Genomic DNA, 27,172 nt, shown 5'->3' with positions numbered 1-27,172 from the left:
GAGCGTCATGCCCAAGTGAAATAGATCACGGCGATTTCTCTCGATCCGCCACGGATTTCCAGCGAACCAGTTTTCTAGCGAATCTGTGGCTTCTTGCTGCTGTTTTCTTGTTTGTCTGATCGATGCGTGGATGGTAGGCGCTCAGAGCAGTATATCATCAACAAAGAGGGATAACTCTACTCGAAGAGAGTGGTGTGTGAGGTTGGCAATGAATGTATGTTGGTATGTATTAAGAGTGGATGTTGCCTGTGTTATGCTGATTTTGTGGACGCGGTTGACGCAGTAGTAATAAGGCAATTCTACAAGAAGGTGCATATAATGTTTACGAAGCTGTCTAACAACCTTAGTGAAATCTCTGTCCCAATTGTATATCTTCTATTCAGACGCAACTATGTTTCGGTTTGAAGGGCGAGATATGAATATGACAATAAAAAATAGAATCAGAATATAGAGAAATAATAATCCTTTTGAATAGCAACGCATGAAGGACATCATGGCCGTCACTGTGTATTAAATAACGTTCGTAGGGTAAGTGTGGGCATTACTGCGGGTGTAGGTATTAGTTACTGCGGATTTTCTTGTTTTAATTATTATTAATCCTAATTATTATATGTTTTATATTTAGAAGTTAGACAACCCTTTTTTACATACAAAAATTTAGTAAAATTTACATTTTGATCACTAAAATTTATTTATTTAAGGACGCAGTAACGTTGGTACCGAGAAACCGCGTATGCGTGTATTACTGCGGACGTAAACACGACTATTCTAACCTCTAAATAAGTGCGTGAATCAAGTTGTTTTAAACTGAAAAATAAACTATGTATATAATTAATTATTCAATGATGGAAACTATGGATATAGTATTATAATTAATTAATAAATTTTCAGAATCTTCCCAAAAACTATGTTATTGGCTTAAATGTGACGTATTAAAGAAAAAAAACCGATCCAATAGTTCTTAATTCCTATCTGTTTTATAAAGCTTTTAGTGGCAAGACATTCAATAAGCGTTTCTTCGCTTTTAAACAAAAACGTTTAAAAGCAGGAGAATAATTAAAAAAAAAAATAGAACAGGAGATAAAAAAAGCAAGAAAAAGAACGTGCTCAGAAGAAAGAACAAATAAGATTGGAAAAACAGAGAGGGAAGTTCGTTAAACAACAACAAAAAAATTAAAGACGTTTGAGGCTAAGCAAGAAGCTCAAGAAGAATTATTATAAAAAAAAAGTCTATGGACATTAAGAAAAAAATAACTAGTAGAGCTCCAAAGAAAAGAATCTGAAGTCCAAGAAAGCAATAATCAGTAGATTGTAAGTTTAAATTAAATAAAACTCTGGTCAATTAATAACGTTAAGGCTGTTAATTATCATTTAGATTATGAAGAATTTTTGTTATTACCTAGGTAGGTAGGTATTAAGTAGGTACATTAAATTAATATTTTTTTTAATAAGTTTTTGTTAATTTTTAAGTAAATCCTAAAATATAGCCATTCCGCAGTAATAGGTATGCTACTTCAAGACCCGCAGTAATACATACATTTAGACTTCTTTTCAAATGCTTATTATTTAACGAAAACATTTATCTTTCTCACTGTTGATTTTATTTTGGGTTAATAATGAGTCAAACTTTTGTTTAAAAAAAAGTCTTAATTATCTTGACCAAAATTTATAAAAATGCTTTCGAAGACTTACGAAAAAACCGCAGTAATACCCACACTTACCCTATCTATAGGTGACGATTACCGTTTTCCATCAGGTGGCCGTCAGTACTTTTACTATTCTAAGTTACATAAAAACGAGTCGAAATAAATGTTCTTATTTTGTAGTTTTGTGCGACGAACGACTTAGAAATGGAAAGTAATCTAATAGAAATCAAAGTACAGTATTGTCCTGCAATTGTTAAAATATTCCTGTACAGCAATGTACCAATTTGATGATTATTATTTTATCAGCATCCATTTGGGTGATATTATATAGTAATACAATTTGTTATTTAAGTATTGATATTTATTTAGATATATGCTTTTCATTTGGCTGACATCACAACATCTAATTATACTAATTATGGACTAAAAGGAGCTTCCCCTTCATATTTGGAACCTGTAAAAAAAGTACAATTTAAAATTATTATTTCAAACATTAATAAATAACTAGAAGCATAATAAAAAAATTATAAACCCGACATATTTTAATTAAGTAAATGATAATAGAATGGTAACCCCGTTTGTGTTATCGGTGCCTGTACGCTGGCGAGATATCAGTGATAGGCAAGAATGAAGGTCGGCTCATTGTGATGAATTCATGAATTCATCAATCAATACTATTACCGCATTTCAGTATTCTGAATCATCCCTAAGGATGGCTGGAAGAAAATGCTTTTAGCCGTAAGTTCGTCTTGTACACATGTCCTGTACTATATAATAAATAATAAATAAATAAAATAAAACGCGTGGAGATCGACCTGACTTGTTATATATTTCTAGCAATAGCACCGTTAGTCCCCGTTCCGAACGAATTATTCTTCATAAACTAAGATTCCAGAGTTTAGGACCTATGTTAATTTATTAAAGCAATTGTTTTTTTTTATGTGGATGAAAATATTATGTCTGACTTTTTAACTTTTTATAACAGTCCCATTAGAAACATATACTATTTTCTGACTAAAATGTGTAACGGCCATTTCTTTTTGCTAAGCGGTATAAAATTTGATAAGTGCCTAATTAGATTCGTCGTGCGTCACTATCTGAGAGGAATTCATGATATAGTGAAACAGATAATACGAGTTATGTAACTCGATAGATATAGACATATTAAACATAAAACGAATTCCATGCATTTGCTAATAATATTGAGTTTGTTTAAAAAAAAAACATCACTTACTTTTAATCATCTTTCTTAGGACTAGCAGTATTCGAGTCTTTGGTTGGCTGAAAATTAAATAATAATAATTGTTTCGTAACGCTTAATAGCAAAAATAATAATGAATTTTGTTTAAAAAAAAAAATATTTTATTGCAATAAACGTATGCAATTTTTTTTTATTTATCATAATAAAGTAGACAGGTGAGAATGGGGATATACTCAACACGGTACTTATGCAGTACCGTACTGAGTTTATTTCACATGTGCTTGAACTATTTCACATGTTAGAAGTGAAATTTCATATACTACGCCAAATCATACAACACTCCAGCTATGTCACTTCACAAATAATTTTAAATGAAATTACAGATAGATGCTGCATTTGGATTTATTCGTGAGCTATCGGCTGCGCTCGAGGCTGAGGCCTGGGCTGTACAAAGCGAACGAATAGAGACTTCATCGCACTGCATTAAAGTGTCTATTCTCTCGCTCTATCATAAAAATCATATTTCACTTTCAATAGCAAATAGCATCGAATGTGACATAAATCAACGCGAGCGAAAATCACTTTTTGTGATTTGTCACAGTCACATATTATTGTGAATAAAAATGATAGTTTCACTAAACGATAGTGAATTAAATGTAGCATTAATTTCCATACCTGTACTACATACATAAAGACTAAAACTCACCTCAAAATATCTGTGGTACAGTACCACTCCGTAAACACAGCCAATTGATACTAAAATTTGAATAATTAACCATACAATAACATTACACACTTGAGCTTGTCCAAACAGTTCTTTGCCATTCTTTATACATAACATTGATTCGGTAACCATTATGGCACCATATACCCAACATTGAGTACCAACCCTCTTGCATTTGGGATCCGTTACATATATATAATATTGTCTGAAAGAATACATTTTAGCTATTATTATTATATCAGCCGTTAACTGTTCACTGTTGTACATAGACCTCCCCCATTAGAGGGGTGTTGCCAATAGTTACCACGCGTGGCCCGCGGATTGGCAACCGAAGTTAGACTTTGGTATTTACTTAGATATTTAAGAAAAAATAATATATCGGATAATTTTGTGTCTGTATGTTCGTTCCGGCATCACGCAAAAACTTTTGCATTAAACTTGGATGCAGTCTATGTAGCTACGTTTTTGAAGATTTACCTTAAAATCTGGTGTATGTTTCATTTCGATACGCCACTTAAAAGTGGTCTATTTCTTTGGTTTTACTACGTGTGAAATTCACGCATACAAAAAGCTAGTGGTCTAATAATAGAATATCAAGCTTATTATAAAACATTAATTGATACGATAAATGTCAATCACCTTATTGAAATAAAAACCACTATCTCTCTTAAACTGAAGCAAACAATACACATTTAGAAGTTATTAAAATCGGTTGAGCGGTTAAAGAACATCGTGAAACGGATTTTTTATATATTAAGATAAGCTCTGGGGTAAAAAATAAACACAAAAAGCCTGGTCACATTCCACAGGAATCTATTCAAACATAATTGTTATTTTCGCTTAATACTTACTCGAAAAATGTAAATTATACGGATACTATATTCGTACGTAAAATTATATATCTTAACAGATATATAAATAACCAATGGAGCAGAAAAAATATAAACATACCTGACCGATGGAGCAACAATAACTCCAACGAGACAAAGTCGTGCAATGACTAGAGGATGTGATGGCGGCATTTCAAATATATGTTTCAGGAAAAACGTATTTAATTCCGATACTTGCCAAAATACCACTAATTGACTCAGAGCAAAAAACCTCATATAGGTACAAGTTGGATCGAGCCACCGTACCGGACTCCATTGTACTGGTGTAAATTGAAGTATGGCTCTTTTTATCTTTCCTGTTGTAGAAGATATGTCTCTGAAAAAATAATATAACAGGAAATATATATTAATATTGGAATTAAATAAATAAACAAATAAAAAAAATATTCAAATAAAGTTAATTATAAGCATTTTTAATGTTAATTTTTTAAACTACTGTCCAGTTTGAATTGCAATTTCAGCGAAGAAGAACGAATAAAAAACACAGTCGTTTTTTAATAATATTTTTTCTATTACATGTATATAATTTTGATTAAAGATTAGTTTATAATGAATTTATAGATCATATATACCTGAGATCAGTAATAAATAGTTATGACAGGTTTATGAATACACATTTTTATAAACATGCAATGTCCGTGTTATCAACGGCTTATAATGGATTGATAATTTTTATGAAAAAAAAAAACAAAATTTTTGTTTTTTTTTTTCATAACAACAACAAATATTATTGTTAATTTCTATATTAACTAAAGTTTAAATTATGCAGTACCAGAGGGAGACTTTGTACAAAACCTGTTTGTACCTTTTCGTCGTTGGGTACCTCTGTCCCATTCGTGTTCCAACCGTAAAGCAGTTGTATTTGCATGGCTGTGTTTCGGTTTGAAGGGTGGCGTGAATTTACAGAGTACAGAGAAAGAGTGTACAGTTAGCGCAGGCAAGGTTACCATTCAATTACCATCCATTTAAAAAAAAGAACTGTGTACATAAGCAAATATGTTCGTGATGAGGGCCGTGTTATCTATGGATTTTAATGACAATCCATTTAAAAAAAACCGGTCAGGTGTGAGTTCAACTTATATGATAACCACACCAGTCAGACCACCCTCCTTACAGCCCCGACCTAGCACCGTGTGACTTCTTTTTATTCCCAAAAATAAAATCAGCTCAAAGGGATACAATTTTCGTCGCCGGATGATGCGCTCTCAGCGTTCCAGCAAGCTGTAAATGAGGTGTCTGCAGCGGACTGGAAAATGTCTTTCAAAAACTGGTTTAGACGCATGAAACTTTGTATAGAGACTGGTAGAGAGTACTTTGAAAAGATGTAATAAAAATATATATTTACCTATAGAACATTTTTTTTAATGTCGTAAAACTTTCCGAGTGTCTCACATACAATATGATTCCATCATGGAATGGCAACACATGGTATCCATCAAGTATTGCCATTCCTGAAGAATATTGTGATATACCTAAATACCCTATAATTAAACTGCTGTATCCCACTCGGGTAAACTGAAATACAGGCATACAAGCGTAGCTGTGTTACAGCAGAAACACAGATAGGATAGCCATAGGCGTATTAATGAGAAGGAGCCAGGTGGGTCATGCCCACCTCAGAATCAGAAGCGGAGTTTTCAACTATGACCAAAGACATGTTTAAAAGTAAATATGCCTTTTTTAAGAGTGAGAAAGAGCGGGGGGGGGGCGTGTCATAAGTACGTCATTGTACAGCCCCCTCTGTTAATTAATATTTGTTAAGTTTATGATTTAGTTTATCCTTACCTTATACTAACCCATTTATATTCTCTCATTTCAAGTGCTTGACATATTTTAAGTCCACACCATATACCCAATCCGTTACAAATGAGAACATCAAGTATAATAGAATCCCACCAACATTCTAAGAAGTTTGGAAGCAAATGAGCAAATGCTATTTCAGTTATCTCCCACATTATCGATATTGCCCATAATAAACCGGCATGCCTAAATAGTAAAGCCTTAAACATCCACCCTAAGAAATGCCCCCATGCAAATACATCCACATGAGACCACACTTTGGCTATACTGATATCTGAGCAATTTACGGCGTACTCCTGGAAAAATACAAACATTGTACTTGTTAATTACAATTCACAAATTTTACAGAAAGATTTATATAGGTCATAGGGAAAGTTTTACTAATACATTGTGATTTGTAATTATTTATAACGGCTTTACTCAAGTAGCAGCTTCGTTGTTGCGATTCACAGCTGTGCAGACTTTTATGAATAAGAGAGATGTTAATACGCGAGTAAAGCCGATATAAATTATGATAATTTCACTTTTTCGATATCTACATTAATGCACGACCCAACTTTATATTTCAGTTTCAGCAAGTATGAAGAAAAATTCAGAAAATCGGTTCGGTAGAAAATTGGCCAAAACCGAAACTACGTTTGAGAACTAATTTTCACACTTCAATCTATTGGGATTTTTAGTTCCCTCTCACCTTATATGTTGATAGACCAGGTAGTAGATGGTTTCCGTGTTTTTAAGTATTTGATAATAATATCGATTCTTTATACATATTACAAACTCTCATTTACATACAAAAAGTCTCACAATTTGACTCTTTTTTTTCTTTAACATTGCATATTGGAATATGTTTGTGAATCTACATTTTTGAAACAACCCGAGTCAACAGAATAGCAAGTGACTAAACATTTAAATATTTTGTCACTTGCTATTTTGTTGAATTCTTGGATCAGTTATACTGTAATATAAGGTATAAGATAAATTGACATACCTTATCCATATCTATATGAAAATTTCTAAGATTAGGATCAATCCAGTACATTATCTCATACACTGTGGAGTAGCTTTGGAATAACAAAAATAAGAGAGCCAGTAAATAAAGAACTGACATCCCAAATACGATTCTCCATACAGCTGGATGTGGCCGTGTAAATGGTCCATTTGGAAATGCAAGTACAGATACAATTAGAAAAAAAAATACTACACAGCATATTCCTGACCATATGTTATCTTGAATGCTTGACTCATCTCTGTAAAGAATAAAAATGATTTATTTAAATTTTTTTATTCATGAAAATGAGAATAAAAACTAACTTATGTAATAAGCCAAGATATAGGCCATCAGTGAACCAAAATTGCAAATTTATTCCATGGTTAAAGTGCCATTGAGTAACAAACATTCAAACATCTTTACAAATATATTTGCAGCTAAGAAAACTGCTACATTATTTGCTGTAACTCTACAGTTCCAGAAGACATCTTTTACTATTTATGAATGCAATTGTGTTTCTTGGTGTTCATAAGAACTTAATAACTTCAACCATCCATAATAAAATTCTATTGAAATGGCCGTAATATGATAGTCTCTCTCATCATCATCATCATCATTTCAGCCTATATCTATCTACTGCTAAATATAGACCTTCCTCAATGGGGCACAGGGGCATATTAGGGGTCACACTTTATTTACTCCTTTTCATTGAAGAATTTGTCCATAAAACACTACTGTGAGTACGTGAGTTGGAGACTGGATCTTTAGGAAGGATATTTGATAGGATTCTAAAGGAGTTTAGGGGAAGGCATAGCATGACACTGTGTGGAAAGATATGGGATATGATACTTCGGGGGTATGTACCCATATTCATCAGAAAGATGAACCCACTGAAGAGAAAGTCTTTAGTGGTGATAAATTAATTATAAAGTTACATTGACGTGCTGCAGTAATTGTAGTAATTAGAAATGTAGTAGTAATTTAAAAGAGTGGTGTCTCAGAATCGATAATATTATCAAGATATTACAATGTTATTTTATATATAGCAGACCAATGATTGGACTGGGCACATCATGAGGTCATTAAATAATAAATTAACCCAAGATTTAATTGAGAGGTATCCCTATGATGAGAAATGAAACTGAGATAGACCAACAAGAAGATGGGAGAATGATTTGCCCAAAGGCTAGAGACTAGCTGCAAGGAATCGTTATTAATGGCGAAATATGGAGCAGGCCTATATCAAGAGCGTCGATTATTCAGACATTGGTCATCCGAAAGACCCCTTAACCAAATAACTACTCGCTCGCATGTGTAGGCAGGCTACTGCCCTGCACTTATCAAGTAGTGAATATGATGAAAATATACTGACTGCTTGTCAAACTTTTAAATGTCTAATTATTACTTTATTTGAAGTTCAAAATAAAAGTCATCAGTATCAGATAACTATCTTGAAAAAAGTGTGTGACTTAGCGGCTCAAAACAGGCAGGTTTATAGGCAAAAATTTAAAGATTCTGTCCAATATTAATTCTCTAAACTATACATAATAATGAAAATTTATACTAGGCTATACAACATACACATAATTAGTAAAGAAGAAAATACCTTATACTTTATAAATAATAATATAAACTTAGCTGACCCAACAATTAGTTTGGATAATTGATGCTCTACTGTATATATATATATATAATTAATATAAATATAACAATTTTAAATTGTTTTTACTTTATGGCAATATATTTATATTCTCCCCACTTCCATTCCCATGAGTGTCGTATGAGGTGAATAAGGGAGGACAAGGAATGGGCAGCAGTGTCCCTCTTAAAACATCTCCAAAACCTAACTGCGGTTGCCAATTTGCCTGTCAAGAGTGGCTACAACTGGCAAAACTCCCCAAGGGGAGGCTTATGTTCAGCAGTAGACAGTTAAAGGCTGATATGATGATGATTTATATTGAGTCTCTGAGACCACCATCTGAAGAATGTTCAATACATTTCTAAAGAAATTAAATTGCATATGTCTAGAAAAAAATTTTGAAAGAAACCCTATTTGGTACAAATAGGTATGTCATATTACATTTTATATAAATATAAATTCTATAAAATATAAATTTATTAATACTCCATAAGAACTAAATGAAAGCTAGGTATACTAGATAAATGTATTACTTGATTATGTATCCACGTTATTTAACCTCTACATGCTGAATATCTATACATAAATATAATAATACATAACAAGATATGAATCTATTAGGCTAAACTTAATACTTTCAACTTTGTCACATAATTCAATTTATGCTAATTTGTCTTTTGTTACATCATTCAAAGGAAAGATTTAATGATATGATTTACCTTATTATTCAGCTTATTAATGTTACTTACCTGACAAAGGCTGTGTATATAACCGATGCAATAGACACTGCCAAAAGTGTAATTGTATGCGGTTTGTAAAAAAATTCCAAAGATATATCGTCCACCGGTCGTTCATTTATAGAACTAAAAGCATCTCTAAACTCATTGTTTGGTAATAAATTATTTGTTACTGACATATTTCTTTTCATTTCCTTTCATTTTAGTAGGTTATTCTTAAAATTTTGGATTTGAAAATGCAAGTTATATATCATTGTACGAAAAATTACTACATTATGTTAATAATATATTATACTTAATAAGTATATAAAGGCCGATACAAAATGCCAATAGGTAAGTACTCAGTTAAATCGTCTTTATATACCTATGTACACAGAGTAAATAATCATTACATTATAACACTTGGCACTGGCCTTAGAACAACGAAACCTGGAAATTGAATTCATGTTACCTTTTCAAAGTAAGAAACAATGAAACTATCTATATATGTTTGTATACGCCTCCTTCCCGTATATCGATATCGACAGTGTAAAATAATATAAAACTATCAAATTTTACGAAAAACATGAAAAATAAAATAAGTATCCATATTTATTGTACCCTACCACAAATTAAAATTTTATCTTTAACAGGTGAGTATTGCAAATTCTCTTTAGTTCATTAAAAAATAGTTGGAAATATTGTGCAGAAGCAAACAGCATCTGAAAATAAAACACGTATTCAGTTCTAAAGAATATATACATACTGTATTATAGTATATGTATATGAAAGAAATAGCCCTGTTTGTAGTTATAACATTATTGAAATTATATATGACTAAAATATGATTAAAATTATTTTTATTTTAAAAGATGAAATTTTAACGGGAATCCGCATATAACAAACATAATTAATTAATTATTCATACATCATCTATAATAATTTTTCCTACATTATCTATAACTCGGCATTAGTAAGTCTACTTAAAAGATCTCTAACAATTTTAATCCCAATGACATTCAGAATAATTTCTCTAAATCTCTCATACATCTAGACCAAGGTTGGCCAACTTGAGTCGACCCAAGTTTGCTTACAAAACCCTGTGCGATCTCTTAATTACATACCTCTTGAAATCTCAAGTAAAACAACATAGTTCAGTACACAATTATGTAATGTTATAGTATTTTTTATTTTATTAAGAGGGAAAACATAAAACTGAAAATAATTATAGTAACTACCCATATAAGTGTGAGCATTGCGTTATTATCTTGATCATCATCTTGCGAGTATCTTCCGCTAGATTAGCAAAATATTATATTTTTAGCCTTGCCACGATCGAACGGTCATTAGACTATTAAGTCGTGATCGACTGGTTGATCACGATCGTCCGGTTGGCCACCCCTGCCCATTGTTGTTGAGCTATTGTCAATAATCACACATATTATTAATTCTTCTCTTGGCATATGCTCTTTTTCTGAGCTATGGAAGAAAGCATACACTATTCCTATTCCTAAAACATCCTTGGACTTTAACTGTGCCTTTAATTCTGTTGATTGTAACATTCTTTTAAGTATCATTTCATCTCAACATATCTCCACCTACAATCAATTGGTTCAATTCATATCTTCGGGGCCAGTTGCAATGAGTCCACTATGATAAGGTATGCGCAGATTGGTGTGAGGTTGCATCTGGGGTTCCACAAAGCGGCATTCTCTACCCACTTCTTTCTTAACATTTATTAATGCTGTAACTCAAATTATTGTTAAGGTGCAAACTAGGTATTATTAACTCTTTAGTGAAATTTGAAAATAGAAAAAGAAAAATATTGTTGCCTAGTAACCTTAATATTTGTCGGTGTTCTAAAATTGACTTGTCTCAAATTGTCTTTACAAATTAAATAATATTTTAATATAATAGTGTGATATAATGTTTTATATATTTAGTGTGTGATGTGTTATAAATAAACTGTCAATTACTTGGACTAAAAAAAACTTAATCTATTGTGTTATATTAGTGGCACTACTACTTTCACGCTGGTCATATTTCCATGTATATCTACTCCTAACAAGGTAGGTATTTAACTGCTACTCTAACAGATTACGGGTCTTACCGAAAGGATACAAGTACAAAATATTGAAATAATGGATAGTTTCACGTCCAAAGTACAAATTGGCATGTTAGAAGGAAAGGTAAATTGGGCAACTTGGAAGTATAAAATCTCTATCATACTTCGTGGTACTGAAGGTGCAATAGAAGTATTAGAGAATAAATTGACCAAGCCTATCCTGCAGGACTCAGCAGGTGACGCAGATCGTTCTAGCTATGAATTAGCTCTAGCTAAATTCAAAAAGGCTAACTTTAGCGCACTGCTGATTATCACCACTAATATAAATGAAAATATACTTAAAAAGGTAATGAAATTTGAAACGGCTTATGAACTATGGCAAGAATTGCATAGGTTATTTGATGGATAGACCGAAGACAGAGCTTATAGTTTATGCATGGAATTTTTCAGTTTTAAACGCAATGAAGAAGATGACGTTTCTACACTTATGTCAAAACTCAAAAATATTTGGAATGATTTAAATGTAGAAATTGCTAAGAAACCGGAAAATAACCTTAGTAGGCTACCTGATCTGTTTTTAATATGCAAACTTTTGGATACTTTAGATGAAAAATATTTTCCGTTTAAATCTAGTTGGTTACTTTTAAATCAGCATGAAAGGACAATTGACAATTTAAGTAGTCAGCTCTGTGCATATGAAAGAGCACTAGGGAGCAAGGCAGAAACTAGTCATGAGGCCGTAGTCACCACGCAAGTGCAAACTAAGAAGAAGGATAAAAGACAATGGAAATGTAATTTGGAGGAGTCGGTTACAAAGTTCGCTACTGCAAGAAGTGGATTAAAGATGGCAAACCACTGAAGCCTAGTCCAACTACGTCAGACCAAGTTCACACCAAGCCTCTTATGATGGTGAATCCTTGCTCTAAAGAAGAAAAGCAGGACAAAATTAACTGGTACATAGACAATGGAGCTACGCGTCACATAACCATTTGTCGAGATGCTTTTCAATAGTTTCAAAGCTTTTTTGAAACAGTCGAAACTGCTGACGGAACACCTACCTCTGCACTTGGAAAAGGAACCGTGCAAGTTGAGTCAACTGTAGAAGGCCAGAAGCAAATCATAACTCGAGAATGTTTGGTTTGTGCCAACACTTACAAAGAATTTATTTTCGATGCTGGCAGCTCAAGATAAAAAGCAAAACAGCATTTTTAATTCTACAATTACTACATGTTTTTTTACAAGTGAATGGCAACACTACAGTTGCAGAAAGTAGAAAACACTATGATAGATTGTACAAATTAAATTTAAAAACAATCCTGCTTAAGAAAAGCACAAGTGAAATTAATGTTTTTGTAGTAAGGCAACTTACTGCAATTATACCATCAACGTTTTGCACATCAAGATAAACGCCATGTATGAAAGATATTGAAAAGAGAAGTTGGTATAGACCTAGGTCCAGATAATGTTCCATGTGAAAGTTGCATGTACGGTAAATGTCATAGAAAGAAGTTTTGGACAAGGGAAAGAGCTTCACGCCCGGGAGAAATTATACACACTGATGTTTGTGGTTCGTTTAACCCTGTGAATTTCTCTAATTACAAATGCTATGTCTTATTTAAGGATGATTACTCGAGTTATCCAATGGTTTACTTTATACGTCACAAGTCTGAAGTAAAAGAAAGACTCATACAATTTATAAATGAAGTTAAAACAGCCGGACACGTAGTTAAAACTATAGTAAGCGATAATGGTGGCGAATTTGATAAAAAAGATGTCAAGAATATCCATAATAAGCACGGAATTTAACAGCAACTCATGATGCCATACATTCCAGAACAAAATGGATGTAGCGAACGTGAAAACCGTACACTTGTTGAAGCTGCTATAGCAATGTTATATGCTAGAGGCGAATTACCTAAAGCACTTTGAGCAGAAATAATCAACACTGCTGCATATGTACTTAATCATACAGGCCCAACAAAAGTTGAAAATAAAGTGCCCTTTAATTGTAGTTTGGAACAAAACTCAACATGCATTGCGCGTAATAGGTAGTGAATGTTATGCTCATATACCTACCCAAACAATGTCGTAAAAAATTAAACAAAAAGGCTGTAATTAATGCAAGAAAAGAAGATTTACATAGGAAAGATCATGATGAGTGGCTCAAAGCCATGAAAGATGAAATAAATTCTCTAAAAGGAAACAACATCTGGAGTTTATGTAAGTTACCACCCAATCGGGCAGCGTTACCAAACCAACGCCCAAGCCAAAACTCATCAAAACCAGGCTAGAATTTGGACTGCAGCCGATGAGAATTTAATTAAGTCAACCCCCATAAATCCCAGGCAATAATAATAGGTAGGCATGGGAAATATAATGCGCTCAATATTGATGTTTTACTTCCCATTTTCTATAAGCAATCTCCGATTCCGTATGTTAAAGGGCCAAAAATCTTAGAATCAAGTTTGATTGCAACTTATCCTGGGGTGAGCATATCAATGGAGTAAGTAGAAGACTATACTATTCTTTTCACTCGCCCAAACGTTTTTAGAAATTCTTGCCCATTGAAACGGAAGTTTTATTCGCCCAAGCTTTATTATTACCCCTTCTTGATTATACTGATGTACATTATCTGGATATCACAGAGGAACAATTAAATAAGTTCAAACGGCTACAGAATTTGTGCATACGTTTTATTTATGGACTTAAAAAATACAACCATATCTCCTCTAAGAGAAAGACATTAAAATGGCTCCCAATTCGTCAACGCCGTAATTTTCATCTATTATCTTTCTTGTATTATGTACTCTTTAATTTCTCCTCCCCATCGTCTCTTTGTAAGCGATTCAATTTCCTTGCTTCCACTGGCATGTTCAGTAGGTCGAGTAAGTTTTTTATTTTCAAAATCCTTCCTCATATCTCCTCATGCTATATTGAATCATTTGCGGTTCATATGGCTAGACTATAGAAATCTCTTACACTGCATATTTGCGAAAGTCAATCGCTGAATATTGATGACCATTTTCTGTCCACATTAACTTATTATGTTTGTGTATACGTACATATTTTGTGTACGTAAAGATAATATTATATATATATATATATATATATATATATATATATATATATATATATATATATATATATATATATATATATATATATATATATATATATATGGACCATTTATTTTGAAAGTGTGTAAGTCCATTTTTGATTTTTTTTTGTCATTTTTTTTATTTTTTTGTCCAACTATCACGTAATTCATGCTTAATTTAATGTAATTTTTTTATATATAACTAGTCCGTGTTTAATTTCTCAAAAAAATCCCACGTTTTGTACAACTTAAAATCGCTCGGTTAATGAAATTGCATAATCATCGATTGTGAAAGTGGTGTAAGTCCAATTGACAGAGATAGGTGGCATAGCAGATAGATGCCGATCAGTGTTTTGTTATTTTTCATTTATTTTATACTAGCTGTGTCCCGCTGTTTCACCCGCGGACGATTTGCATTGTTTAAAAGAATTTAAAATTATCAATTTATTACCTCTACGTCTTGGAAGACCGTTAAAATTTGAAGAAATCGCCCTGGAGCCTTTGTACCGAAATGCCAGACCTATTACGTACGAAAAATATAAAGACATGAAGCAGCTTACCCTTACCCTATCTTGTAATGACAATGTAATTGCCGTCTAAAATAAAATTTTATGTGTTGTTATGCGTATTTGTAAACAAAATTATATTAAAATGAAGTATAATTTAAGCGATATTTGATTTTTCAAAATTGAAATTAAACCATTTTTACAATTGTCTAATTTTGAAAGTGGTGTAAGTCCATTTACAGCACATAAATATGTGTAATCGTAGTCTAATTAGCCAAAAACAAATTTATATAAACAAATTAAATGTTGATAAAACAATAGAAACAATGCCAGACCTCATATGATTTGCCTTCAATCAACAAATATAGTAACCTTCAATTTTCTCGAAACAAAAGAAATTGGACTGTATTCAGATATGGATGTGATTTTATGGTAAGTATATAAGTTACTATATATTTAGGTAAGCATTTTTATTATTTCCTAATAGAAACAATATAATATATATAAACAACATATTGTTTCCTCTTCTTATTGTATAAACATTGCCTACTGGTAATTAACGGTTTTTTTTGCTGGAAGAGAATTCTTACAAAGTTTAACTTGCAGTTGTACATCTTTATTTAATATAAATTATATGAATATATTTTTTGTGTATAATAAAGTATAAATAAATAAATAGTTTTAAGTACTATTTATTTTCGTATTATCATTATCGTTATTTATAATTCAATTTCAGTTCATATCGATAAATAGTGAGTCTTGACTGGAACAATACTAATGGATTTTAGTTAATTTAGCAATTAGTAGCTATTATATGGCCAGATAATTAAATTATATATTACATGCAAATTTTAATTATTTTAATTATAATTACTATTTGCTCACTGGTTAAAATCTATTGAAAATTAAGCTATAAACGTCGTTATTTTTTATAATATATTACATTGAATATAAATTTATTTGAATTTTTATTTATTACTACGTAATTTATCAAAATACATAATAGTTATTATAATATTAAAAAAAAGTATTATACGTGAAGCGCTATTTTTGAAATGACGCCGTAATTTTGACTCATGACGCCTAATCAAAATAGCTATGATCCCTAAGAAATCTTTGCATGATCCCTGATAATGGATTTTTTTTAGTTTGGTAACAAAATTTCATACAAAAACGTTATTCCAACAACGAATGTTCCAACTGTCGCAGGCCTGGACGATAATAGAATGGTAACCCCGCCTTCCACTAATGGTATACGCTGGCGGGGCACCAGTAAAGGATGGTCGATGAAAATGAAAACAGGCCAGTTAGCCCATCATGATGAATTCATCAGGAATTAATCATGATAGTTTCCAAGGGGAACCGCGTGGAGGTCGATCTAGTTAGATATATTGCTAGCGATGGGATTCTTAGTTTCCATTACTAACAATTCTTTGCCTTCAGATTGAAGGATTGTCAAATTGACATTGTCATTTGACAGCTCACACCTATGAAATTTTATATCCTTTTCAGTTAAAATTTCATATAGATAACGTCGTACCTCATTGATGATTACCGCACACTTTAGTGATGTTCGACGCAGACTGATCGACTACAGACTATCAATAATCGTTCTTAAAATACATAGAACATATAAAAATTATGGTAAATGTTAAAAAGTGTTGATTTTTTATTAGCGAAGTAGGATCTATTAACTGCGCTGATTCCATGATAAAAATATGTGCATTCAATACTAAAATAACTGAAAAAGTCACCCTTCATTGTTAGTTGTTACTCTGAATTAGGTTGTGCACCATTGGTTTAGCAATAAATAACTAGGTAAGTTCTCATTCCGTGTTTGGTTCCACTCTAAAGGGTTTTTCATAAAAACGATTTTGACGCGCGCTTATTCTACTGTATTCAGTATACCCGACTGAATAAAACTACGCATGAGACGAAATCATCCTTAAGGGAGGGCTTTTCTTATCGTAATAATAAAATACTATTAATTCAATGGATATGAAATTGGATTATAATCTATACAGTATAATAATTCGAAACCTCATCTAGGGGGAAGGGATTATTAATAATATGAACTATTAGTCCCATTATTACCAATATATCCTAGCAGGTTGACCTCCACGTGGTCCCCAATAAAAACCATTATGCTAAATTTCAAGTGTATCCATCACGATGAGCTATTATTGTTATTCAAAGAGGGCTTTTTTTCAGCCAGAAATACCTATAACACTACGACCTTTCCAATTTGTTTTCGTTACACCATTTTATTATGATGTTAAGAGCTCTTTGGGAACCTTCTGATATGATAGCTTTACAGAAACCTCTGACCATAATTATAAGCTCATCTGCATAACCCTGTACTTTGATGTGATTATCAATTACTCGTTCTAAAAGTTGATCTACTGTTAGAAGCCACAGAAGGAGCGATAAGATACCTCCTTGTGAGCATCCTCTAGTAGCATGAATTTCATGTGATATATCATGAAGATTTATTTTTATTATTGATTTTATCCATTGGATGGATATTTCGTCCACCCCTTTTCGGTAGAGACACTGTATAAGAGAGTCAATAGGGGTATTATCAAATGCGCCCTCAATGTCGAGGAAAGCACAGCACCATTTGCTTGTCCTCAAGGGTTTTTCGATGTTGTCGGTTATGTGATTCCTGTACAAGAGAAACTTACTGAGGACAGAGATTCTTATGTGCTGATCTAGTACTTTATTTATGTCAGGTTGTATGTAAGAGATTGCTTTTAGCGATAAGGCCGCCTTTTGTATATGCACATTCTGTATAAATACTCCTTGTATACATCTCTACTGTGCGCAATAAAGGGTTTATTATTATTATTATTACTTTTTCTATCGTTTTGATGAAGAAAAAGATAAGACTGATTAGTCTATGAGACATTGGCTGCGTGCAATGTCTTCGACTAGTTTTTGGTACAAAGATTACTTTGGTCTTTATGTTTCTGGAATTATACCCCAGGTAAAGCCGGTTCTAAATATTTTGACCAGAATTGGGTGCCAGAATTTCAAGTCCGTGCTTTTTTATGAGTGATAATGAAATAGTAAGCCCGCCTGCACTATCGATATATACTGGCGTGGCACCAGTGAGGGATGATAGATGAGGATGAAAGCAGGTCAGTCGGCCCATCGTGACAAATTCAACAAGACTTAATCACGATGGTTTCCAGGGGAATCACGTGGAGATTTTTTTTATGGATAAATGTAACCCCGCCTGCGCTAACGGGATACGCTGGCGGAGGACCAGTGAAGGGTGATAGATGAGAATGAAAACAGGCCAATTAGCCCATTATGGTAAATTCATCTGGAATTAACCATGATAGTTTCCCGGGAGAACCGCGAGAAGGTCGACCTGGTTGGGTATATTGCTAGCAATGGGATTCTCAGTCTCCATTATTAACAATCCCTTCCCCCCACAACGTGGAGGTTGACTTAATATGGTAAACTGCTAGGCTGTGAGATCCTATTGCTAACAATCCCTTTCTCCCCTCAACTCCGTGCTGTAGTAGGGCTGGAAATATTCTTCCTCCGCTGATTTGTAAGGCTTAAAAGACTTGATAGCCTATTTTATTTGGTGGGACACACGATAGGCCAACTGGTCTGCCTTTTCATTCTTATCTTACATCCATTGTTTCCCGTCAGTGTAGGCGGAGTTACTATTCCATCAAAAATATCATCCATTAAAAAATACCCTTTCTGTGATTTGTCAAATTTATAATGGAAAATGATAAGAGTATTCTATAAATAGGGACATTACAGAATACACTATTATGACCTTGGTGGGGACACCAAAAACCAAATAAGAGCCAACATGGGAATGTTGGCTCTTATTGTTAGTAATGTAGTTTTTTTAATGGATGATAATGGACAGTCTCTAATCTGTGTGGAATGGTAACCCCGCCTGCGCAAACGGTATATGAAGGCGGGGCATCAGTGAGGAGTAATAAGTGAGAATGAATGGGCAAGTCAGTTAGCACATCGTAATAATAAACTTGGAACCAGTAGAATGGTTTTCAGGGTCACTACGGGAAGGTTGATGTGATAGTAATGGCTGGTAGTCCGCAGTACTAATCCCTTCCCTTTCCCCCTAATATACTCTGCTAGGTCGACCTTCACGCAGTCCCCTCTTAAAATATCGTGATTAATTTGTTGTGAATATACCACGATTGTCTAAATGAGCTGCATTCTCCACTGGTGCCCCGCTATTGTCGTTAGCATAAGCGGGTGCACCATTCTATCTTTACTCATTAAAAAAATACACTGGTACTTCTCATGGGTTGTTGTCATTCCTGAGGACTACAACGTTATGCCTCCATACCCTATAATTTCACTGCCATAGCCTTTCAAACTAAAACTCGCCTATACAAGCACAGCTGTTTTACGGCAGAAACAAGAATAGTACTTGTATAGATTTTATTATAATTTGCCTTTATTAATAGGCTGAATGATAGTACTGGTGGTGGTTGTAATTATACCTAGACATTATGACTCTTTCTACTTTCTCTTTGTATCAGCTTATAACTAATACTTAGTTTTTTTATTTACTTATGCTATTGTGTGAGTTTCATAAATGTTTAAAGAAATTCTTTCTCTTATTCCAAATTTCTTTTCTCACAAGGCATTGCGTCTTGCCTTAAAAATATTCTTTCAATACCTATCTCATATCTTTCGTTAAGTTTTCAATACAATGCGATATTTCATCCTAATACTCACTGTTCTATATTTCAAACCCTGTAAGTTAATCAACCACTTCTTTCTTAAATATGCTTACCTACTTATTGTTTTCTAAGATACGCTATTTAATTTTGAGTGGGGACGGTCTCTTGATTAATAATAGTAATAAAATATCAGTTCCATATTTATTTACGATTTGTCACATAATTATCTATAATACAATGTATCAATAGAGCAATGCAAAATAATAAGAATACATGTAATAAATAATTTTATCACATTCAGTGTATGACTTAATTATCTCTTAAAGTAAATTAAAAACTTAAAAATGTAACTAACAATAAATCTAAAAAAAAAACTTGACGATCGTTTTCAGGTCAGTATTTGCAAGTATAATTTATTACTTTTGTAAAATTTATTTCTAAATAGTAGCCAGCCAATATCTACTTAAAGAGTAAATCTAACACACCACATCAGCATTTACAAGAGATCTCCGTAACACGCTCTTTAAATCTCGATCCACAGAAATAAACTTCATAATAGTACATTATAGTATGATTAATATACAATGATTTAATGATAATAATTTTTTACACACTTAGTCTCGTCACGAAATTATTGAGAATTTTTTTTTGAGAGGAGACTAAGGTGTTATTATATCCATTGATAAATCTGGAGCAGAGCAGAAAGTTCCTCAAGCGATTAGTTTTTTTTTTTTTTTTTTACAACACAGGGGGCAAACGAGCATGCGGCTCACCTGATGGTAAGTGACTACCGCCGCCCATGGTCACCCACAACACCTACGGCATTGCAGGTGTGCTGCCGGCCTTTTAAAAAGGAATATGCTCTTTTCTTGAAGGTTATGTTGTCGTATCGGTTCGGAAATACTGCTGCTGGAAGTTGATTCCAAAGAGTGGTTGTGCGTGGAAGAAAGTGCCTTGAAAAACGCACGGTGGAGGACCGCCACTCGTCCAGATGGTTGGGATGAAATTTTAGTTTATGGCGGGTTGTACGATGGTGAAAATCTGCAGCAGGTATCAATCCATAAGTAGTAGTAAGAGTAAGAGTTGCCATCACAAACGATGCAGATACATTATGTCCACGAGTACAATTGTCAATTTATGAGGATATAGAGTTTAATAGATTACAAATTCTTTGTGTACATACGTCTCTATCCACAAGTAAGGTCAATGTGATTTTTAAGATCTTTTAAATCGTCATTGTCATGATTCTACCGCTGCGTTCGGAACATTTTAGATAGTAGAACCCGTTTCTCGACTGGATAAATAAACAACATAAATTTTATAGTGCAAGTATAAACAGATATAGGTAGTAAAAATCAGTTGAAACTCTGCGAATTATGCAAAGCAAATATGATTTGTGTCAAGTAAGGTGGGTAATCAGTTTGAAATTTTGCGTCAAGGTTATCTTTATATATTATTGAAACTAAAAATATTGTTAAAAATCGCCGAACTTTACAAGTATTTAAGGTATTGCAATAAATGTTATTTTCTATTGTAAAAAATATATATAATCTGTTTTTTTTTTCTCAGTGTATTAATAAACAATGAAATCAAATAATATTAAGAAAAAACACAAGATAATAGATAATATGTGAAAATTCCTGTAACAAATTGGATAGTTTTCAAGGTGGTGTTCATAAAGGTAAAAAACAAGATCTGGTGTATGTTTTAATTTTATATGAGTCCATATGATCTTGATACTGATGTGATATAATCTTCTAGAATATATTTATTTCATTGGTGTTCCTACTTTTAAATTCCACGCATACGGAGTAATTAACTAGTTTACGGCAAATGTTGTTACCTATCAGATCTATAGGAATAAGAAATATCCCATCTATCAAGTTGGAGCAAACAATACACATTTACAAATTTCATTAAAAAATTTTAACGGTTTCGGAAATTAGAATGAATGAATATCATGATATAGGATTTTTATACATAAAGATTTATACAAAACATATTTAATTTTGCTATTTGTTTAATTTATAGTTATTTTGATGTGCCAAGATTGTTTATTAATTATGCCAACTATAGAAAAACAGATTATATGTATCTTGCCACCCAAGATATGATTTGGAGAGTTTATTATTAATATATAAAACTTGATCCTTTACAAACATTTTTGTTTTCAAAAAGTATAAATAAAATTACAATTAACACAGAGATATAAGTAATTCAATTTTCTATTATTATTACATTAGATTCAAATATAATATATAAAATTTTCTAAGCAAAATGAAAAGTATTCTTATACATTATGTTTAGCTTACTTAGCAAACATATGAACCACGATATTAATTATATTATAACCTAAAAAGGTTTAGTATCTATTGTCCGCTTGGCTTTGTTAAGCTAGTAGTTGCTGTACTTCTAGCGCTTCGTTTACATTGGCATTTTTTATAGAACTTGATTTTTAATTTTTCTAAGTATAGCAAGTTTAAAATACTGTAAACAATTGTTGTATAATGAGTTATGCAGTAAGCAAAAATTTTAAATTTAAAAACAAAAATAGGATAAAAATAGATAAATAGAATAGGCGATATAGCCACCGCAATATTTGTCATATAAATCCAACTGAACAATCAATACTTGCATTACATAGTGTGATATAATATTGCAATATGCTTTATACTACCAAAAACAATAAACTGGGCGCAAATCCAAAATTTTATTCCAGTTTAATAATTGGAAAACAAAATACTAGTAGTATTAGTTCATTAAGTGTTTGTTCCCATAATAAAATCAACTAACACTTAAAGGATTGTCAATTGCTCCTTATTTTACAACTTATACCACATTCACATAATACGGAAATACAGAATTCTTAGACTATAAAATCAATCCACAATTTAGTTTGATGTAACAAGGTAATTAGTTAAACACACAAATGTGTTTACAATAATATAAAAATAATTGTTGAAATAAAAACCTTATATTACAGTAATTGAATTTGCCGTTTTATTTAATATCCCGTAAAATCTAAAAACGTCTAAAATCTATCTATTTAATGTATAATTGATTGTTGGGAATCTAATAAACTTCACCCTGAAGACTTTTGGTTAAAGTAGAAACAGCCGTTGGAAATAATAACATAGTAGATTCATTAAATTCCTACTAATAAAAATGAAGCAAATTATTATTATTAACAATTTCATTAATAAATGATATTTATGAATTTATTTCAATTTAACATGCAGCCAGCTGACTTTTAAATAATATATAGAATATTTCTTTAAAGTAAAATGTAAATTCACGGTTTAGTATTCTTATTTATGTAGTAGATGCTAATTATAGAAAATATTAATGATTAGAGGATATATTTTCGGTCGACTGACGTCCAGCACTCGATCTCAACTCACGACGCGGACACGTTGCAGCTTCTTCAGAGGATTTACGAGTTTTCTTTTTGGTCCCTCTACGTCCAATGTCATTTGATGGTACTTCTATAATGTTAGTAGATTCATCAACAATGGCGCTATTGTCTTTACTATCAATATCTGAACTAGTACCCTCATTAACTGGAATATGTTCATTACCAGTATGTATATTTGAATCACGGTATGGACTATTCAATTTAGGTTGTACATGTTCATCTTTTTCTAAATTAGATGGTGTAGAACATGGTATGTTATCTGTAGGTGTTACCTTTTGGATACTGTTTTCAAAATCACTAGCTTTCATACCAGTTTTAATAACAGTGGATGGTGCTATTAAGTCTTCTAAATCCATTTCTCCTGTATTTGTATCTGGTTGTTTGTCTATACTTGTATTAGTTTCAACAAGTGACTCTTTGAGTTTTTTAGATGAAATTACTTCATTTGCCTGGAGTGCTAAGTTTTCAGGTTCGCAGTTCATTTCATCATGTGTTCTTTTAAGTGTTAATGATACATTCGAGGAATTATCATCAGATGCTAATGTTCTAGCTATATATTCAGATGAGCTTTTGCTTAATTTCTCATATGCATCTTTTTCATTATCTTTAGCTTTTTTAGCTTCAGCTGAACTGACAAGACTAGCACTTAGTGCTCCAGAAGCCATTTGCTCCAATAACATTTTACTTATATCAATATCCTTTTTATCACCTTTTAGGAGTTTCTCCTGCACAGCAGCGAATTCGGGAGGTACTTGTGAACGCAATGTATCAAACGGTAATTTTTTTTTATCTGTTTTAGATAGATCTGTAGCAGCTGATTCATGACTATCACTATCACGAACTCTTTTTTCTCCTCTTAAAATAGACTCATAATTTAAAGATTGTTTAGAAAGGGATTCTAGTAGGTAAGGGTCTGGAGGTAAAAGAATCTGAGGAAGTTGACTTGACTGTTGGCGATCAGATACTTTCTGTTGCCGAGATGTGGATGAACTTGTAACAACTGTTGATGGCCTGGGAGTAGTGGTTTTTGTAACACTACGTGTAGATGTATGGCTAGAACTGTGTAATGGCGCCGAACTGGAACTTGCTGCCAAATTGTTGCCAAGTAGTCCCAAAGCATCATAGGCTGATGACATGCCTGAATGCATACCAAATGGATTTAATCCACCCAGACCTAGCTGAGGATATAGCATATTAGGGTTTGGGAATACAAAAGGAAATTGAGAATTAGTAGATTTTGAGCCAGAAGTACTAGCTCCTTCTGATGGTTTTCTTTGTTTTGATTTTTCTCCTGAATTACCTGTTCCACTCAAGCTATTTATATCAAGCGAAGAAAATCCGGGTAGTCCTAAGCCAGCTAAATTAGCAAAGATATTACTTCCTGCAATATTGCCTAATAAGTTAGGCATACTCCCAAATGTATTTAATAATGGATTATTCTTAGCGTCAAAACTACTTAAACTAGATAATAATTTCGGATCAAAAGTATTTAGCAATTTTGGGTCAAATCCTGTTAAATTAGAAAGTGTTGCTGCCAGTGTTTTTGGATCGAATGCACTCAAACTAGACAAACTTGCCAAAAGAGCTGGGTTTAAAGCACTCATATTTTGGTTCATGTGAGGGGCATTTGAAGATAATACATTAGCCGATGAGGCATCAAGAGTCGGAGGTCGACCCTTTTTACGTTCAGTGGCAGTACTTGTTGACTGCATTGGTGAATGTCTTTGGCTACGTACATCTTGAGGTAATTTAACATGTTCTTTTATACCTTCAGTCCACTTAGAGTCAATATCGTACATCGGATTCTCAGCTATCCATTGTGCCAAATGCTTCAACTGAGGTGCTTTATGTCCAACTATACGTTTTCCAGTAACTCGATGAACTACGGGTACATGTTCATCAGGTGTAAGTCGAGGTGTTAATCCACGGCGGCGGGTTTCTACACTGGCTTGTTCTGCTAACCATTTATTTACTTTAGCCTCATGAGAATAAGGTTTCATTGGTACAGTGGTAGAAGTGCTCTTTTGTCCTTTAATAGTCTGTTCTAGGGATTGTTGCAAAAAGGAAGATAATTCTTTGGACGTCGCTTGAGGCGATGGGACATTTGTGACAGTTACTGAAAAAGGTTTCTGTATAGGCAAACCTGCTGAAGAGGTCGGTGGAGCTGCAGGAGTAACAGTAACGTCAGGAAGAATTGACGTGTTCCTGCTGCGAGGAGGATCTGATGAAAATGCAGGAGTTGGACTTCGACCTTTCGCGACGGACAAGCCCAAAACAATCTCATCCAGTTTTTTTCTTTTCTTCTCTTTACCAACTATCTGCTCTGGTGCAGGCTGCAAGACATTAAAAACCAATCAGCTTGTTTCGTAATAAAAAATATTTATTTTACTTAATAAATACAGTAGAACGTCCATTATCAGAATCAAATAAAACTAGAGATCTTTTCCGTATAATCGAAAATCCGCATAATCGATTTTAAACAATATTTAAAATATATTTTTTATTATGTAAAGGGTTTTACATCCATGATATTTCTAAATCGGTAATTGGAGCCGTGAAGAATAGGTATGGATAACCGAATATGTTTAAATAATTGAAATTCTACTGTAGTTAATAAATGATGCTTGGATAACTTGAATGTTTTACTCTGTCCACACCCATATTTCTGTTGTGATTCATTTCTATACAAAAAAATATTTTTTCTATATAGTAATTTCTTCCAGACAACCTTTGGGTAGAAGGAAATAAAGAATAAATAGCTAGGTGGCGCGTTAAAAAAAATTATCTAAATATGTATAAATAAGCACAATTATAGCCATACATAAATTTTAAACATAAGTCTTCATCATAAGAGGAGTTTTGCCAGTAGTTGCCACGCTTGGCAGGTGGGTTGGCAACAGCTGTTAGGCTTTTAAAGACGTTTTAAGACGGATGCTGCTACCCATCCCTTGCTATCCCTTAGTCGCCTCTTACGGCATACATGGGGAAGGAAGGAGTGGCCCATTCTATAGGGAAAGAGTTGCACGAAGGAACTGCTTGCACAGAAATGGATTTGGAGTAAAAAGAAGAATGAGTAGGAACTTGAGTTGGAGATTGTCAATACTACGTAAAGAATAAGAAATGCTTTCGCTAAGAAATATAAAGCGTTCTTTTAAATAATGGGGTGTAGTTGGATTAGACAAATAAATAAAGAAGGAAAAGTATGTGCCAGTTGCGACGAAGACGGATAGAGAGCCACTTGTGCCATGTATGATTTTTAATGAGGTAACAGGCATTTTAAAACAATTCAAAAAGTTTATTTCATATATCGTCTGATTAGGAATCGAATCTGGGACCTAATTTACAAAGCAAAGTGGCATGGAATTGTTTGTACCGTATGTCATGCTTATGTACAAATAATAAATGTATAAAAAAATTGATTTATCAATAATTTATGTATCATATAAGCATTGAACATGTAATTAAAAATTGACGCTATACATTCATAATGCACTGTGACGCTAGATTTGCAAATATGAAATAAAAATTGTGTTCGAATATTTTAAAAATTACATCGGCTCAGTTCTTTTTTTTCATGTTGTATACAATTTTCCCGCAGTAGATTACTTGTTAATCATTTCCTATCTTATTACATTAGGATGACGGGAAGCCCACCCTTACTAACAAGTTTTTAAACCAATCGCCGTATATCTTATTTACAAATGCAATAAAGAATATAATACAATGCTTTAATTGTCGGCATGGCTTTATGCACAATGGATATGTATGTCGCTTTTACTTGGTTATTTACTATTTTATTTTTA

General features: G+C 32.8%; 2 protein-coding genes across 6 annotated transcripts in view; both read right to left on the bottom strand.

The window, feature by feature from the left end:
• Window positions 1-1,985: 1,985 nt before the first annotated feature.
• Window positions 1,986-9,990, bottom strand: LOC113516917 (phosphatidylserine synthase). Of its 2 annotated transcripts, none has more exons than XM_026901414.3 (7): window positions 9,638-9,989; window positions 7,250-7,508; window positions 6,247-6,557; window positions 4,523-4,777; window positions 3,554-3,776; window positions 2,881-2,927; window positions 1,986-2,100 (listed from the first exon to the last, which is right to left on the bottom strand). In XM_026901414.3, the coding sequence occupies exons 1-6, from the start codon at window positions 9,814-9,816 to the stop codon at window positions 2,883-2,885; spliced, it is 1,272 nt and encodes a 423-aa protein (XP_026757215.1). In that variant the 5' UTR covers window positions 9,817-9,989; the 3' UTR covers window positions 1,986-2,100; window positions 2,881-2,882. The 2 variants fall into 2 exon arrangements, with proteins under 2 accessions (XP_026757215.1, XP_052756873.1); XM_052900913.1 differs by lacking the exon at window positions 1,986-2,100 and adding an exon at window positions 2,217-2,362 and having other exon boundaries at window positions 9,638-9,990.
• A 10,151-nt stretch (window positions 9,991-20,141) lies between these two features.
• Window positions 20,142-27,172, bottom strand: part of LOC113517120 (chromodomain-helicase-DNA-binding protein 7) — a 55,060-nt gene continuing 48,029 nt past the window's right edge. For all 4 annotated transcript variants that reach the window (XM_026901703.3, XM_052900927.1, XM_031908059.2 and 1 more), the window contains one exon: window positions 20,142-25,702. In XM_026901703.3, coding sequence (XP_026757504.2) covers window positions 23,297-25,702 — 2,406 coding nt within the window. In that variant the 3' untranslated portion in view covers window positions 20,142-23,296. The remainder of the gene's footprint in view (window positions 25,703-27,172) is intronic.

The sequence above is a fragment of the Galleria mellonella genome, unplaced genomic scaffold, assembly GCF_026898425.1.
Source record: "Galleria mellonella isolate WM207_F2 unplaced genomic scaffold, CSIRO_AGI_GalMel_v1 utg72, whole genome shotgun sequence".
NCBI classification, from domain to species: domain Eukaryota; kingdom Metazoa; phylum Arthropoda; class Insecta; order Lepidoptera; family Pyralidae; genus Galleria; species Galleria mellonella.
The sequence above is the reverse complement of the archived record's forward strand: the minus strand, read 5'-3'. Positions and strand labels throughout refer to the sequence as shown.